Source organism: Pseudophryne corroboree, chromosome 3, assembly GCF_028390025.1.
Source record: "Pseudophryne corroboree isolate aPseCor3 chromosome 3, aPseCor3.hap2, whole genome shotgun sequence".
NCBI lineage: Eukaryota > Metazoa > Chordata > Amphibia > Anura > Myobatrachidae > Pseudophryne > Pseudophryne corroboree.
The window spans coordinates 6951167-6968286 of NC_086446.1; the positions used below are offsets into that span (position 1 = coordinate 6951167).

Below are 17120 nucleotides of genomic sequence, written 5' to 3' on the forward strand. Positions count from 1 at the left end.
GTATTTCGAAGTTATTTTGAACACTCAAAATTGAGGCAACAATGCCCCCTACTGTTTCTTAGCATTTATGTATTTCCTAATGTGACCCTTGTACCTATGAAATTGCTTATTCAGGAGTTTTCCAGCCTATATAAAATAGAATCTGTCAGTGTTAACATAGCCTCAATCCGCCTGGATGACTCACTGACTTCAGAAGTGCCAGGATGATCTGAATATAACTCAGCCTCTAGACGCAGAGGGCGGGGCTCCTGAGAATGCTGATGTGATTGCTATATTGAACATCTGCTGAATTGGTCAATGACCGTAGCTAAGTATACAATACTTTTTATATATTCAAGTTATTTGTTGAACTACTTTTCTGGGAATCCATCCATCCGAGTCTACTCGAACTTAACCTACCTAAAACAAAGAATAAACTTAGATTTGGGTGGGTTATAATTTTTCTGTGCAGGGTAAATACTGGCTGCTTTCACATGTAGTCCACAAATGTTGTGATCGCTTTATTTTACATTGAAACGAGGCTTGACCCGCAGACGAAGTGCGCATGCGCAGATCGGGCAAAACGGTATTTAAATGTCTGAATGCCTACGGACACACTTCAACCACTGAGGAAGCTGCCGACACCTATTTGGAGGTGGAGAAACGTGTTTGGAGAGGAAAGGACACTATCACAGACACTGCAGCATATATCTGCCTGTGTAAAAGTTCCTGGAGCCGGCCACAGCACTATCAGCAGACCCTAGTGCATAGGGGAAGGAACCAGCGTTTACCCACCAGCGCATAATATCAGGAGAAAAGCTGCCTGTTTAAATCAATTACTGGGAGAGGTTTCGTTATTGATTGCATCGCATGGTGCTCTATATCTGCTGGTTATATATATCTTACTGCTGAATTTATGCATGTGCATATTGCATGAACTATCAGCTTTTATTACTAACCACTGTGTGGAAGTGCTAACATTGCATATTGCATGAACTCTAAGCTTCTATTACTAATTATTGTGGAAGTGCCAACACTATGGAAAAAGTCTCGTAGTTTACTAACTGTGCTCACTTGGATTTCTAACGTGGATCTCAGGTTTATTCTCAATTGCTACTTCATTGGGACTGATATTAAATTCATTTTCCTAATTAGGATTTTTAGTGTGGAATACCCATATAAAGAATTGGTATTATAATGCTATAGCGGGGGTATACTAAATATATAGTATTTGTTTTTATGTATTGTGTGGTACTGGCCGGTATCTATGTACTGTAGTTTGTTTTAAATGTGATAATATAAAAATATATTATTTAAGTCAGAGGCGCAGACTCAATTTCTTTGTTTATGTAATTTAGATTTGCTTGAACACACCCCACCTAAATCGAACTCTCTCTGCACATGTTCCATCTGCCCCACCTGCAGTGCAACTGCATTAGTGCAGTGCAATCTGAATTAGTCCCCATGTTCAGATAGAGGTACTGCCTGCCATAGATTTATCTGTGGTGCTACAGCATACAGAGGCGCAGATAATGGCCATCTCAGGTCTTGCACTATCCGGCACATGCTAGTACGCAAGGGGAAGGCTGAAAGTTGCATTTGCATATTAGTGCACCCACAACTGTCAATGGATGCTAGAGTGGATGCATCAGATTGTATCTCTGAATCACACCCTCTATACCTTATGGAAATTCAGTGTCCCCCAATGGATGGATAGGAATATAACATAAACCATTCCAGCTCAGCCCTTTAACAAAAAAAATGTGAGAAATTATATTTATTTCTAAGATAAACAACTTTTCATCTGCAAACATGCAAATTTGTAACTGTGGAAATAAAGTATTGTTTTATCAAGATTTGATTCCTGCCATGTTACACATTCTCATCTGTGTGAAGTTTGTGATGTTTAACACATGATTTACTGCTAAAACATTTCCCATAGAACATGGAAATTGCCCCTCACTTGTGAATTCTCTGATGTGTAACAAGATGTGATTTCACTGTAAAACATTTCCCACACTCAGCACATGGAAATGGCTTCTCACCTGTGTGACTTCTCTGATGCGTAAGAAGATGTGATTTCCGTATAAAACATTTCCCACACTCGGATCATGGAAATGGCCTCTCACCTGTGTGACTTCTCTGATGTGTAACAAGATGTGATTTATGTGTAAAACATTTCCCACACTCAGCACACGGAAATGGTTTCTCACCTGTATGTATTCTCTCATGTATAATAAGACCTGATTTGCGTGTAAAACATTTCCCACACTCGGCACATGGAAATGGCTTCTCACCTGTGTGACTTCTCAGATGTGTAACAAGATGAGATTTATGTGTACAACATTTTCCACACTCACAACATAGAAATGGCTTCTCACCTGTATGTATTCTCTCATGTATAATAAGAGCTGATTTGCGTGTAAAACATTTCCCACACTCAGAACATGGAAATGGCTTCTCACCTGTATGTATTCTCTCATGTATAATAAGAGCTGATTTGCGTGTAAAACATTTCCCACACTCAGAACATGGAAATGGCTTCTCACCTGTATGTATTCTCTCATGTATAATAAGAGCTGATTTGCGTGTAAAACATTTCCCACACTCAGAACATGGAAATGGCTTCTCAACTGTGTGACTACTCTGATGTTTATCAAAATCTGATTTCTCTGTAAAACATTTCCCACACTCAGAACATGAAAATGGCTTCTCATCTATATGTATTCTCTCATGTATAATAAGAGCTGATTTCTCTGTAAAGCATTTCCCACATTCAGAGCAGGTAAATGGTTTCTCACCTGTGTGACTTCTCTGATGTGTAACCAGACCTGATTTCCGTGTAAAACATTTCCCACACTCAGAACATGTAAATGGCCTCTCACCTGCCTTAGCTGGCTGATGGGTAATAAGATTTGTGTTCTTTGTAAAACATTTGGCTTCTATAGAACACGGAAATATATTGTGTACTGTAAGACCTGGAACAGATGCACCAATATCAGCGTTATCAGAAGAAAATTCCACATGATTAGCAGATCCAGATGACACATCCACACAGTGAGGTACTGTAGGTACAAGTAGGGCAGTAGGGTTTTCTCCAGGAGAAACTCGTGAGATGACATCTTCTATTTTACAATCCGAAGACGAAATTAGATTTCCCTCCGAGATATTCCCTCTGTTACATCCATCTGTTGGGAAAAAACAATTTTATGATCAATATTTTGTGAAATGTCCCTATATAAACATCAACCTTATAAATTGAAGTTTTTTCAAAGTACAATGCATAATTCTGAATTACTTTGTGGAGCGAGCACGCGCAGCGGCCGTACTGCACGTGCGCACCCTGGGGAGCCCAGGGAGATACTATAAGCATCTCATTGGCTGCGATTGCCTCTGCCTGCTTGACAGGCAGAGGCGGTCACGGGGTGGGACCGTTGGGGAAGGGGGGGGGCGGGCCACGGCACCTGCGTGATGTCACACACAGCCGCTACGACCTGGGATTTGGCTAGTAGCTCCTCACCTGCATGCAGGAGCTGCGCAGGTAGGGAGCTACTCACCAGGTACAAAGTCATTGCCGCCGTGCAATGATTTTGTACCTGTGCGGGGGAAGGGGTGGGGTGTAGAGCCTGACATGCGGGGCGGTCTAGCATGTCAGGGTAACTGATCGTAGATGTGATAAATTTAGCTGTGAACATCATATCATAGTTCTTATCAGCACACCAATTGAAGTAAGAATTCCAGGCTCTGTAATAGATCCGGGCAGATGCCTGTTTGTGGGATTTCAACATAGTTTGGATGACCACCTCAGAAAATCCTTTTGTCCTTAGGAGTGAAGCTTCAAAAGCCACTCCGTCAAAGCCAGCCTGGCCAGATCTGGGAAGACACAAGGGCCCTGGACGAGGAGGTCTGGTCGTTGAGGAAGTAGAAGAGGACGCTCTGTTGATAGACCCTGTAGGTTTGAGAACCAATGCCGTCTAGGCCACGCTGGAGCAACTAGAAGTAGTATTCCTCCTTCTTGTTTGAACTTCCGCAGTACCCTGGGCAGGAGTGATACCGGAAGGAACACGTATGGCAGCCGAAAGTTCCATGGAACTGCCAGAGCATCCACGAACGCTGCTTGAGGATCCCTTGTTCTTGATCCGAAGACCGGAACTTTGGGCTTGTATCGAGACGCCATCAGGTCTACATCTGGTAGGCCCCACTTGTCCACCAGCAGTTGAAAGACTACCGGATGAAGACTTCACTTTCTGATGTGCACGTCCTGACGACTGAGGAAGTCCGCTTCTCAGTTGAGGACACCCGGAATGAACACTGCCGATATTGCTGGCAGATGTTCCGCCCATTGAAGGATTTTTTACACTTCCAACACTGCCATGCGGCTTCGAGTGCCATCTTGATGGTTGATGTATGCCACCGTGGTGGCGTTGTCCGATTGTACTTGAACAGGCCTGTTCTGTATCTGAGGCAGGGCAAGAGTCAAAGCATTGAACACTGCCAGCAGTTCCAGAATGTTTATCGGGAGGAGAGATTCCTCCTTGGTTGTCACGGTCCGGCGGGAGACTGTGCAGAGGAGCCGGCTCTTACCTGTCCGGTCCCTTTGGAGAGGACCAGCTGGCGGAGGTGCGGTCTGCAGGCGTCAGGCAGGGTGTGCTGGGAGGACAGGCAGGGGCACTGTTTGGCAGCTCAGCAGACTGGCAGCATGTTAGCAGTGCTGCTGTGGAGCAGGGCTTCTGTGAACAGGCTGGGCTGTGTTCCCGGTGGCCATCTTGGATGTGGGCAAAAAGCCTGTCTTGCCCACACTTCACCAATTTATCACTTCCCTGTGGGCAATTAGCTCTAGCAGCTGCTATAAGACAGGAGGGCCTGGAGGAGGGAAATTGCCAGTGCAACGTCTTTCACAGTATCTGTGAAGCTAGTTCTCTGTGCTCCTGCAGCATCTCCAGTGTCAGGTTCTTGTTACAGCAAATTACCCAAGCCTCCTGATTTAGCCTTACGCAGACTGCCGACTCTGTTCCCGTGTCCTTCCCAGCTACCTGTTCTGGACACCGCAGTAACCAGCCTTCGGAATTTCTCCTTAAAGTACTGGGTCACGGTTCCGGTATCCTCAGCCACCCGCTAACCTACAGTAGTATCTCTATTCACCTGTCTTTGGCGACTCTGTTAAACTATTCCAAGTAATAAATGCGCAAGACCTTCATCCGTCCCGCTCGTTTGTTATTCAGAGATCCAAGATCCAAGTGCACCAGAATCATCTTCCCAAAATCCGGATCCACAAGAATCCTCAGACGTGACAGTTTGCACTGGCCACATGGATCCAGGAACTGGACAGGATTCTGGCTCGGATCTCCTACACAGCATAGCGAGGTGTCTGGAGGGATTGGAAAATTCACAGCGACATTTGGTGCAGTGCTTCCAGGAGATATCCACTCAGCAGGATTCCATCCAAGCCTCTCTAGCGAATACTACTCCTGTCCGTCGACCGGAGTCACAAGTTTCTCAGGCCGTTCCGGCGTCATTGGGGTCCTCACCGTCCTCTCTCCGTTTGCCAACCCCCAACAAGTTCGACGGGAACTCTAAACTCTGTCGTGGATTCCTTAATCAGTGCGATGTGCACTTTACGTTACAGTCAGCCAATTTCCCAATGCAAAAGGCGAAGGTGGCGTACATAGTCTCCTTACTCTCAGGGGCAGCCCTGGAATGGATCTCACCACTCTGGGAAAGAGATGATGCTCTGCTGAGTGACTATCCAAAATTCCTAGCCACTTTTAGGAAGATCTTTGATGAACCGGGACGCTCGACATCAGCATCCATTGAGATTATGCGTCTACGCCAAAGGAATAGGCCAGTCGGCCAGTATATCATTCAGTTTCAAACCTACGCCTCTAAACTGCAATGGAATGAGGAAGCTTTGGTTGCAGCATTTTGGAGTGGCCTTTCTGACCGTTTGAAGGATGATCTAGCGACTCGAGACTTACCACCAAAACTGGATGACCTCATTTCATTATGTAACAAAGTCGATCTACGATTCCGGGAGAGGCAGGCCGAAAAAAGCAAGGGCGATCGCTATCGTTTCCGCCCTGTACCTCTGGCACCCCCTCCGCTAGCAGTAGACTCTCCTGACGAACACATGCAGCTGAATCGGGCCCGACTTACTCCTGAGGAGCGCCAGAAACGGCGGCGAGAAAATTTGTGTCTTTACTGTGGAGCACCGGGACACATGGTGGCATCATGCCCGCAGCATCCGGGAAACTCCCGCTCCTAACTGGGCTAGGAGACACCTGTCACAACTGAGGGCCTGAGCTGACGGGAGGCAGCCTCAGTTGTAGGGGCTGAGATGTAACGGAACCTGGGAGGTTGTATCAGACCCCTAGACATGTAAGTAACATGTAGAATAACTGCCCGAAGGCGTGACCACGACAACCAGGATAAAAGTCAATGATGTTTATTATGACAAACTCCGTAACACAGCAGCAAATAAGAAAACGTAAAAGTCAACAGAGAATAAATACAATTCCTGGGTACTACAGGGTGGCAAGGGCCACAGGCACTGGTAGTGTGAGACAGTTCTTATAATCTTCTAGTTGGAAAGTCCTTACCAGGCCTGACTGTAGCAATGGAGAGAACCCAGGATCGTACCAGCTGGTGTTCCAGGAAAGGCTGGGCTGCTGAAGATAAAACGGCTGCTGTGGATACTGGCTGGAACCAGACTGTTGTTGGTACGGAGTGGATATTGGCTGGAACCAGTTAAATAATAAACGAACTTGAGAGCGATGAAATAATAATACCGGTGGAGAGTGGTAAACTGCAGAAAGGACACCGGCCCTTTAAGGGAAGCTGTACACTGCTGGAAGCTGGGCTGGAAGCAGGTGATTGATAATAAACGAACTTGAGAGCGATGAAATAATAATACCGGTGGAGAGTGGTAAACTGCAGAAAGGACACCGGCCCTTTAAGAGAAGCTGTACACTGCTGGAAGCTGGGCTGGAAGCAGGTGATTGTTGTAGCTGGAAACAGGTGAGTCCAGAATGGATCGGAGAGTCAGGCTACACCGCAGATGGAATGCTGGTGCGGGTCTCTATAGCATAAGTCTGGAGACAGGAGCTGGAACCTGGAAGACAACCACAGGAGAGAGACAAACTGGAACTAGGTTAGACAACCAAAGCACTGACGCCTTCCTTGCTCAGGCACAGCTTACTTATACCTGCAGCAAGGAAGGGGTTGGCTAGGCAATTATGCAAATCAACAATACAGACAGCAGATTGGTGGAAATGATCAGATGACAAAATCCAAGATGGCTGCGCCCATGCAGACACTTGGAGGGAAGTTTGGTTTGTAATCCATGTGAGAATTGAAGCAGCAATGGCGGCGCCGGCCACAGGAGACAGGAGACGCCAGACTGATGAATGCACATCCAAACCACGCGGGCACAGCGGAGGCCGCGGCTGATGAAATCACCACTCTGACATTCTGCCTGTGGAAACTCAGGAACAGCGGAATCCGGTCCTGGAACGCTGAGCCAGCCTTAGGAGGCATCTGAAGGGTAAGTAATGGCGTCCAGATACCCGGATCGTGACAGCACCAGGTTAGGAGTCTTGTCTCGGTCTCCAAAATCCTCTGAACCTACTCTACCAGTCACTATTGAACCCTCGCAAGGTACTAAGTCCATTCTCTCTCTTTTAGATACAGGAGCAGCAGAGAATTTCATCACAGCCCATCTGGTTCAGCAGCTTCAGATCCCTGTGCGAGATTTGTCCCGTTCCATTTTGTTATCTGCGGTTGATGGAAGCCGTATTCCTGGTGGAGTAATTTCTCAACGGACTCTTCCTATTTCAGTTGGTATCGGTGCTCTTCATAAACAGCAATTGGAACTTTTAGTTATACCCAAGGCATCACATGAAATTGTCCTGGGTTACCCTTGGTTTAGTAGGCACAACCCGCATATCGATTGGCACTCCATGCAAATCTTATCCTGGGGGAAGACTTATTTGACCTCTTGTTTGCCGTGTATCAAACCACTCAATAAAACCCTTGTCACATCACCCCCGCAGATTCCGTCTCAGTACGCTTCCTTCTCCGACGTCTTCAGTAAACAGGGAGTAGATATCTTGCCACCCCATGGGAAATGGGACTGTCCTATAGACCTCGAACCAGGGAAAGATCCACCCAGAGGTCGGACCTACCCTTTATCAATTCCAGAAACTAAGGCTATGTCCGAGTATATCCGAGAAAACTTGGCCAAGGGGTTCATTCGGTCATCTACCTCACCAGCCGGAGCTGGCTTCTTCTTTGTCCAGAAAAAAGATGGGGGGTTAAGGCCGTGTATAGATTACCGGGGCCTGAATAACCTCACGGTAAAAAAATCGTTACCCTCTACCCCTCATTTCTGAATTATTTGATCGAGTCAAGGGAGCGTCCATCTTCTCCAAACTAGACCTAAGAGGAGCCTACAATCTGATCAGGATACGAGCAGGCAACGAATGGAAAACCGCGTTTAATACCAGGGATGGTCATTTTGAATATCTCATCATGCCATTTGGTCTGAGTAACGCCCCTGCCGTATTCCAAAATTTCGTCAAATGAAATTTTCCGAGACCTTCTATATCAATCTGTCATGGTCTATCTGGACAACATCTTAATCTTTTCCCCAGACCTTGGCACACATCGACGACACGTCCTAGAGGTTCTACGTAGACTACGGGAGAATCATCTGTATTGCAAGCTAGAGAAATGCATCTTCGAGCAGGTTTCAGTTCCCTTTCTAGGGTATATAATTTCAGGCTCCGGATTACAGATGGATCCGGAGAAAGTACAAGCCATATTGAACTGGTCAAGACCTTCCTCTCTTAAAGCGGTGCAGCGTTTCCTAGGGTTCTCTAACTACTATCGGAAATTTATTAGAGGATTCTCCGCCTTGGTAGCCCCCATCACCGCTCTTACTCGGAAAGGAGCAGACCCGTCTCATTGGTCCCCAGAGGCAGAGTCCGCTTTTCATCTGCTTAAACAAGCATTCATATCAGCACCAGTATTAAGGCAACCAGATATAAATAAACCCTTTTTTCTCGAAGTGGACGCCTCCTCAGAAGCAGTAGGAGCAGTACTCTCTCAAAGGTACGAAGATCATAAGTTCCATTCTTGTGGTTACTTCTCGAATAAGTTTCTCCCCGCCGAGAAGAACTACACTATCGGGGAGCAGGAGTTGTTGGCAGTCAAGCTAGCCCTAGAGGAATGGCGATATCTCCTGGAAGGAGCTAACTTTCCTATTACCATTTATACAGATCATCGGAACTTAACCTTCCTGAAAGATCTACAATGTCTGAGTCCGCGTCTTGCTCGTTGGTCCATGTTCTTCTCCCGCTTTTCGTTCATCCTGACTTATCGGCCCGGTTCACAGAATCTAAAAGCAGATGCTCTGTCACGGTCCACTACCTCCATTGAATCTGAAGAACCTCCTCAAACACACCCCGTCCTAGATGCAAAAGTTTTTGCCTCCACTCATCTACAACATCCTGCAGGGAAAGCTTTTGTCACTCCCCAACTACGGAAGAAACTCATATCTTGGGCTCACACTTCCCGATTTTCAGGTCATCCAGGTGTTCACAAGACAATGGAATTTCTGCAAAGATCCTATTGGTGGCCCACGCTGAAAGCAGATGTGACAGCCTTCATTTCCTCCTGCGTTAAGTGTGCCCAACACAAAGTCTCTCGGCAACCTCCAGCTGGGAAGTTACTGCCTCTTTCTGTACCCTTTCAACCGTGGTCCCATTTATCAATGGACTTCATAACAGATTTACCATCTTCTAGAGGCTACACTACAATCTGGGTGGTGATAGACCGATTTTGTACCATTGAAGAAATTACCAACAGCATCTGAATTGGCCCATCATTTCATTTCCGAGATTTTCAGGCTTCACGGTCTTCCCACCGAAATAGTGTCTGATCGAGGGGTGCAATTTGTAGCAAAGTTCTGGAAATCCCTTTGCACAGCCTTACAAATCAAATTGCAGTATTCCACAGCCTATCTTCCACAGTCCAACGGTTCCACGGAACGAGTTAATCAAGATTTGGAGACCTTTCTACGCATTCACCTTTCCTCTTCTCAGGATGATTGGGTAGAACATTTACCTTGGGCTGAGTTCGCCCACAACAATACTTACCATTCTTCTACTGGGCTTACACCCTTCCTCATTGTTTACGGAGCCCATCCTAAAGTTCCAGCATTTCAAAGTCTACCGGCACTCGATTTACCAGCAGTGGAAACTTCCCTTAAGCGTGTTTTGAACATCTGGAATCAGGTTCATACCAATCTTCAAAAGGCTTCTCTTCGTTACAAGAAATGGGCTGATAGAAAACGAAGAACAATTCCTAGTCTCAAGGTAGGAGACCAAGTTTGGCTTTCTACAAAGAACTTACGCTTACGAGTACCTTCAATGAAGTTTGCTCCCCGCTTTATAGGTCCTTTTCCAATTGTGGGAATAATTAATCCAGTGGCTTATAAACTTAAACTACCCCCTTACCTCAAAATTCCTTCTTCTTTCCATGTTTCCTTGCTAAAACCTTTAGTTTTGAACCGATTTCGGAGACTGTTACCACAACAACCCAAAGTACTCACCCAGAGTGGAATAGAGTTTGAGGTTAAAAAGGTACTTGACTCCCGAATTCGTTATGGCCGGTTACAGTACCTATTGGACTGGAAAGGATATGGTCCGGAGGAACGGTCCTGGGAGTACGCAACAGATGTTCATGCCCCAGCATTAGTTCGCAAATTTCATTCTGAACATCCAGAGAAGCCGAAATTGTGTCCAGGGGCCACTCTAAAGAGGGGGGGGGCACTGTCACGGTCCGGCGGGAGACTGTGCAGAGGAGCCGGCTCTTACCTGTCCGGTCCCTTTGGAGAGGACCAGCTGGCGGAGGTGCGGGCTGCTGGCGTCGGGCAGGGTGTGCTGGGAGGACAGGCAGGGGCACTGTTTGGCAGCTCAGCAGACTGGCAGCATGTTAGCAGTGCTGCTGTGGAGCAGGGCTTCTGTGAACAGGCTGGGCTGTGTGCCCGGTGGCCATCTTGGATGTGGGCAAAAAGCCTGTCTTGCCCACACTTCACCAATTTATCACTTCCCTGTGGGCAATTAGCTCTAGCAGCTGCTATAAGACAGAAGGCCTGGAGGAGGGAAATTGCCAGTGCAACGTCTTTCACAGTATCTGTGAAGCTAGTTCTCTGTGCTCCTGCAGCATCTCCAGTGTCAGGTTATTGTTACAGCAAATTACCCAAGCCTCCTGATTTAGCCTTACGCAGACTGCCGACTCTTTTCCCGTGTCCTTCCCAGCTACCTGTTCTGGACACCGCAGTAACCAGCCTTCGGAATTTCTCCTTAAAGTACTGGGTCACGGTTCCGGTATCCTCAGCCACTCGCTAACCTACAGTAGTATCTCTATTCACCTGTCTTTGGCGAACTCTGTTAAACTATTCCAAGTAATAAATGCGCAAGACCTTCATCCGTCCCGCTCGTTTGTTATTCAGAGATCCAAGTGCACCAGAATCATCTTCCCAAAATCCGGATCCACAAGAATCCTCAGACGTGACATTGGTCCACTGACCCTGGAGAGAGTGTTGCTCCAGTAACGCACCCCAACCCCCCAGACTGGCATCTGTAGTCAGTAGGACCCAGTTGGGAATCCAGAAGGGACAGCCTTTGTTCAACTTCTGGGCCTGTAACAATCAGCTCAGTGACAGACGAACTTCTGGAGTCAAGGAGATCATTTGAGACCTGATCTGATGAGGCAGGCCATCCCACTTGGAAAGGATTAACCTCTGTAGAGGGCGGGAATGAAATTAAGAGTACTCTACCATGTCGCCTAGTACTTGCATTGCAGAGTGTATCAACACCCTTGGGCGAGAGAGGAAGTATCTGATCCTGTCCTGAAGTTTTAGGACTTTCTCTGGAGACAAAAAAAGTCTCTGGCTTTGTGTGTCCAGCAGTGCCCCCAGGTGCACCATGCTCTGAGCAGGGACCAGTGAGGACTTCTTCCAGTTGACGAGCCATCCGTGGGATTGTAGGAAGTGTACCGTCAGTTGCAGATGACTGAGGAGGACATCTTGGGAGTTCACCAGGATTAGCAAGTCGTCCAGATACGGCAGGATCCTGATTCCCTGATGACGGAGATGAGCCGTCATCACGGCCATAGCCTTGGTGAAGATCCGAGGAGCCGTGGACAGTCCAAACGGCAGAGCCTGGAATTGATAATGTAGGTTGCCAATAGCAAACTGCAGAAATTGCTGATACAATATGGCAATAGGTATATGCAGATAAGCATCTTGTATATCCAGGGATACCATATAGTCTCCGGGTTCCATGGCTAGTACAAATCGAGCACAGTGTTTCCATATGGAACTTGGACACTCTCACAAATTTGGTCAATGATTTGAGGTTGAGTATAGGCCAGAAAGACCCATTGGGTTTCGGGACTAGAAACATGGTCGAGTAGTGACCTCTGCCTCTCTGGGACAGGGGTACCGGCACTACCACTACTGTATCCAGGAGGGAATGCACAACCGGGTGTAGAGCTTGCGCCTTCAACGGGTCCGAAGGAATAACCATCGTGCAGAACTGGCGAGGGGGACGTCCATTGAAAGAGACTGTGTACCCGTGAGAGACAACTTCTCGCACCCATGCGTCTAAAGTGGTCCTTAACCAGACTTGGGTGAACTGCAGAAGTCGGCTCCCATCCTGGAATCCCCCAGGGGGAGGCCGCCCCGTCATGCAGCAGGGTTGTATTGTTGGAAGCAGGCTTACGGGCGGCCCAGGATTGTTTTGCTTTGGGCTTAGTGGTTTTGGGAGCACGAGCTTGTCTCGGGTACGTCTGACCGTTTGCCTTCCCTTGATGTCTAAAGGAGGCAGCTCTTCCTCTATTGCCTGAACCCATGCTTCAATTCCTTTCGCAGCCCAGGAGGCTGCTATAGTGGGTCTATGTACAGCACCTGTATGGGAGTAAATAGACTTCAGGCATCCCTCCACACGCTTATCTGTCGGTTCCTTCAGTGAGGTGACAGTGGTGACAGGCAGAGTAGATGACACCACAAGACAGGAGACATCGGAATCCACCGGCGGTGGGGTTTCCCACTGTCAGAGACTGGGTGAGTGTCAGAGACTTGGTGCAGAATCTGGAATTTGGGATCAATGTCAGGGTCCGGTTGAATGTCAGAGACTTAGTGCAGAATCTGGAAAGTGGGGTCAGGTACCAAGTAGTTGACGTTACCCAGAACGGAGGCGCGGAGTCTAACACGCAGGGAGGTTTTCACCAGGGAACCCTGCAAGGGGATATGGGCTTCGCGGCTCCCGACGTGCAGGTCGCGGCCCCCTGTCTGGGTCACTTGATACCTGAACTGGACTAGAGTTATGTCAAAGTTGTATGATAGTCCAGATGTTTGTGACAAAACGCAGGGGTACGCAGGAACCAGCAGGAACTCTAGGAGAGAGACAGGCGGTAGCAGTACACGGAAGGACTGGGGTGCAGACACTTGGAGACAGGGTAATGGTAGTCGGCAGACTAAGTTCGTCAGCAAGATGGTGAAGCTGGAATTCAATGCAGGAGCAAGGCAAAACGCACTGGACAGATAGCTGGAACCAGAGACATGAACCATGGAGCTGAACACAGGAAGCATGAGCTATAACTGGCAATTCATCTTAGGATTGAGAGGCTTAAAAGAACAAGCTGGACCAATTAGCTGAGAGCACCAGACAGGCCCCCAGTGATTGATATACCATGCAGCTGCAGTGCAGACTGAGCAGGCTGACAGACTAAATAGTAGGATTCAGGTAACCAGCTGTAATTACAGAATGCAGACACCTGTGGAGTCAGTTGCTGAATGCAGGAGGCAGTGGGAGAGGACTATGCAGGACCTAGCTGTGACCTGTAGTTCCACAAACTGAAGCAGAGGTAACTCATAAGAATAACCAGCAAAACATGAGTAATATTAGTTAATGAGTTACTCCACATAAGCTGTGCAGGTAGTAGCCTAATTACCAGGAACAACCAGAAATACAGAGAAGAGAGAGCAGCAGCTGCATCCAGGTGCTTGATCAATGCTGAAAGCTGAACTGACAGATTTGCTGATGCTGCACATGACACCCACTTGTTACTGAACTCAGCATGGACAGGATAACGAGCTAGCATCTTTTTAGACAGAGAATTTCTTTCCTGGATAAGACCAGGGTTCCTGACGTATATGTCTACTAAATGGTCAGAATGCGGTAAGACTACTTTAGCAACCTTCTGACGTTTACATTTATCAGGTTTCCTAGACACTGTAGTGGGATCTACATCATCATCGATTTGTAGAATCTGTTTAATAGCCTCCACTAGGTCAGGGACATCAACCTGAGTTGTAGGTTCTCGTCAGAAGCAGCTGTATCAGTGTCTGACGGATCAGTATATTCCCCATCCTCATCAGAAGTATCATCTGAGATATTAGTGGATTATGAGGAGGAAGCAGCCACTTAGATGACCCCTTGACCCCAGAGGGACGTGGGGTAGATTTTTGTCTAACCAAAGATTGATTCAATTGTTGTATCTGGGTAGAGAGTGTCCGCCCAGGGCGGATTTAACACAGGGACAATATGTGGCTGTAATGGCACAGGAGGTCCCATAAGGGGAGTAAGGTGTGTCACAAGCGTATTAAGCCTATTTGAGAGCGCCACCCAAGGCGGTTCCTGATTGGCTGCAGGAGCAGCGGGCTGACTGGGAGATGTATGGCACGTATTACACAAACCATCTTTCAAAACTTCCCCCTCAGGCAAATACTTGGTGCATGCGCTGCATGATGCAGGAGCAACCACGGATTTCCCGCCCTTTGTGACGGACATTATAGTGAATATAACTGCAGAGCAGTACGATACAGCCAGACAAGTACAATACCTGCAAATAAATCCCCTATGTATGTGACAGTTAATACAGGACACAAGCAGAGAATAAATGCGGTATGAGGTGACTAAAATACCCAGTAGAATAGACTTAACTGTAAATACTGTGCAGCATTATATAATAGACCCTGAAGCACCTAGTCCCTTAGGGTACAGAATACAGTGATAGCTATAGGTGGGAAACACTAAAAGTGAGATCCACACAGCAGATACAGGCACACACAGTCACAGTGACAATGCAGATAATTATTTTAGTCAGACAATAAAACTGGACTAGTATATATATATATATATATATATATATATATATAGGAAAAGGGATAGGGGTACTAGCGACCTGCAGTGTCTAATAGAACAATAACTATGAAGAATATGGCAGGATACGTTCTTGTAAGAAGTAAAAAATGTGTTTATTTATACAAAATATTACTTAAAAAGGTGGGCTAAAACAATACAGGCATAGGATGTTACTAAAACTGCATCAAATTATAACTAGAAAAAAGGCACAATAAAAAGCAACAATCTAATAGGATAAGAATATGGTGCTTATCTTAAAAATGGAGGATCAATTGAGGTACACCCAACGCGTTTCGTCCGTCAGACCCCTTGATGAAGTCTGACGGACGAAACGCGTTGGTTATACCTCAATTGAGCCTCCATTTTTAAGATAAGCACCATATTCTTATCCTATTAGATTGTTGCTTTTAGCTTTTTATTGTGCCTTTTTTCTAGTTATAATTTGATGCAGTTTTAGTAACATCCTATGCCTGTATTGTTTTAGCCCACTTTTTTTTTTAAATGTGTTTTTATTGAAGGAAATGTATATATCAGCGAACAGTATACAATTATCATTCAGGAAGTTGTACATATTATTCATCTGTCACAATAAACGTTGACTATTAACACCATCCAGTTGGCTTTTGGTTGTGGCGTCTGGGATCGAAAACATGCAAATGTACACGCTACATTTTTGTACATACTCTCCGTAGCACGGTGGAATAACAACATAAAAGTACAGTAAAACAGTTGTTTCTGCCAAGTGGCTAAAAAGCCCAATATATACATACAGCAATCCAAAAAAGAGAAAAGAAAAAGTAAAAATTAATAGAATTAGCATCCGCACCAGTCCCCCTACTCCCCAGGACATAAAAAAGGAGAGCACTACAGGGCAATGGGAGGATCCCCCCACCACCACCCTGGTCATGTACCACAGATTATTCATTAAAGATTGATGGAGTTGCGATTTTAGAGGGGCAGACAACGTGGCCCCATAACTTTCCCAAACATCAAAAAAAACGTTTCTGCTTTATTGTACTTTTCGAACATCATCCCCACCCACTCCATCCTGAACAGATAGAACAACTTTGTTTTGAATAAAGTCAGTGACGGGGGTTCTGGGTGGATCCAAACCTGCAGAATGGATTTCAGGGCTGCAGCGCTAACGGCTAACAACAACTTTTTGGAGCCTTTGGACAGTTGTTGATTGTTTGGGAAGATACCAAAAAGTGCCCATTCTGGAGTTAGTTGTAAGTAGTTTACTAAGTGTTCCACTACATATCTACGAATTTGCGTGAATACGGGAAATATGCGTTTCCACTCTGAAAGTCCGGATTATCTATAAACGGAAGGAAAAGGGACTTATCCGCATTCACGTTATGCTGACGCCTCAAACCCACCCATAATTTTCTGACATACCACAAAAGCGGGTTCTCCTTGACTTGAGCTGAGACTTCTCGGTCACTCGTATGTAGGAAGCTGACCAAGTCTCTGCCCAGCAAGAACTCCCTTTCCAAATCCGTGTTAGCGTAATTATCCTGGTTATGTAACCAATCACCAAGATATCTCATCTGAGCCGCCTGAGAATACCAAACCACGTTAGGGAAGTTCAAACCTCCGTTACTAGCCGTCTGTTGCAGTTTAAGTAAACTGATTCGTGGCTTTTTCCCTTGCCATATAAACTTTCGAAACAAGAAATATAAATATTGAATGTCCTTAGACACCATTTTGTCTAGATTGACTCTCCCCAGATATGACAGCTGTTAAGACTTCCAGCCCTCCAGCTCAACAACAATCTTTCGCATAATAGGGGTGAAGTTTAAACTATATAACAGTCCCGGAAGTCGAGGAATCCTAACGCCCAGGTATGATATGGAGTCAGACGTCCATGTTAAAGGTAAATTGCCCATTCCTTCCCTTGCAAAGTTCCCAGAACCCAATCTGAGTGCCACC

At 46.3% G+C, this 17120-nt stretch overlaps 1 protein-coding gene across 1 annotated transcript; it reads right to left on the minus strand.

The window, feature by feature from the left end:
* Positions 1–1741: 1741 nt before the first annotated feature.
* Positions 1742–16894, minus strand: LOC135056933 (zinc finger protein OZF-like). The gene is made up of 3 exons (XM_063962714.1): positions 16454–16894; positions 13466–13589; positions 1742–3167 (listed from the first exon to the last, which is right to left on the minus strand). Exons 1-3 carry the CDS (start codon positions 16892–16894, stop codon positions 2089–2091), a joined length of 1644 nt encoding a protein of 547 aa, XP_063818784.1. The 3' UTR covers positions 1742–2088.
* Between the last annotated feature and the right edge of the window lie 226 nt (positions 16895–17120).

Excerpts from the sequence above, each read along its gene's own strand:
- LOC135056933 (XM_063962714.1), bottom strand. The coding sequence starts at position 16,894 with ATGGTGTCTAAGGACATTCAATATTTATATTTCTTGTTTCGAAAGTTT. Across the intron at positions 13,590-16,453 it reads TCCCGTATTCACGCAAATTC|CTATCTGTCCAGTGCGTTTT; the intron begins GTAGATATGTAG and ends CTCTGGTTCCAG. Across the intron at positions 3,168-13,465 it reads CTGCACCCCAGTCCTTCCGT|ATGGATGTAACAGAGGGAAT; the intron begins GTACTGCTACCG and ends TTTTCCCAACAG.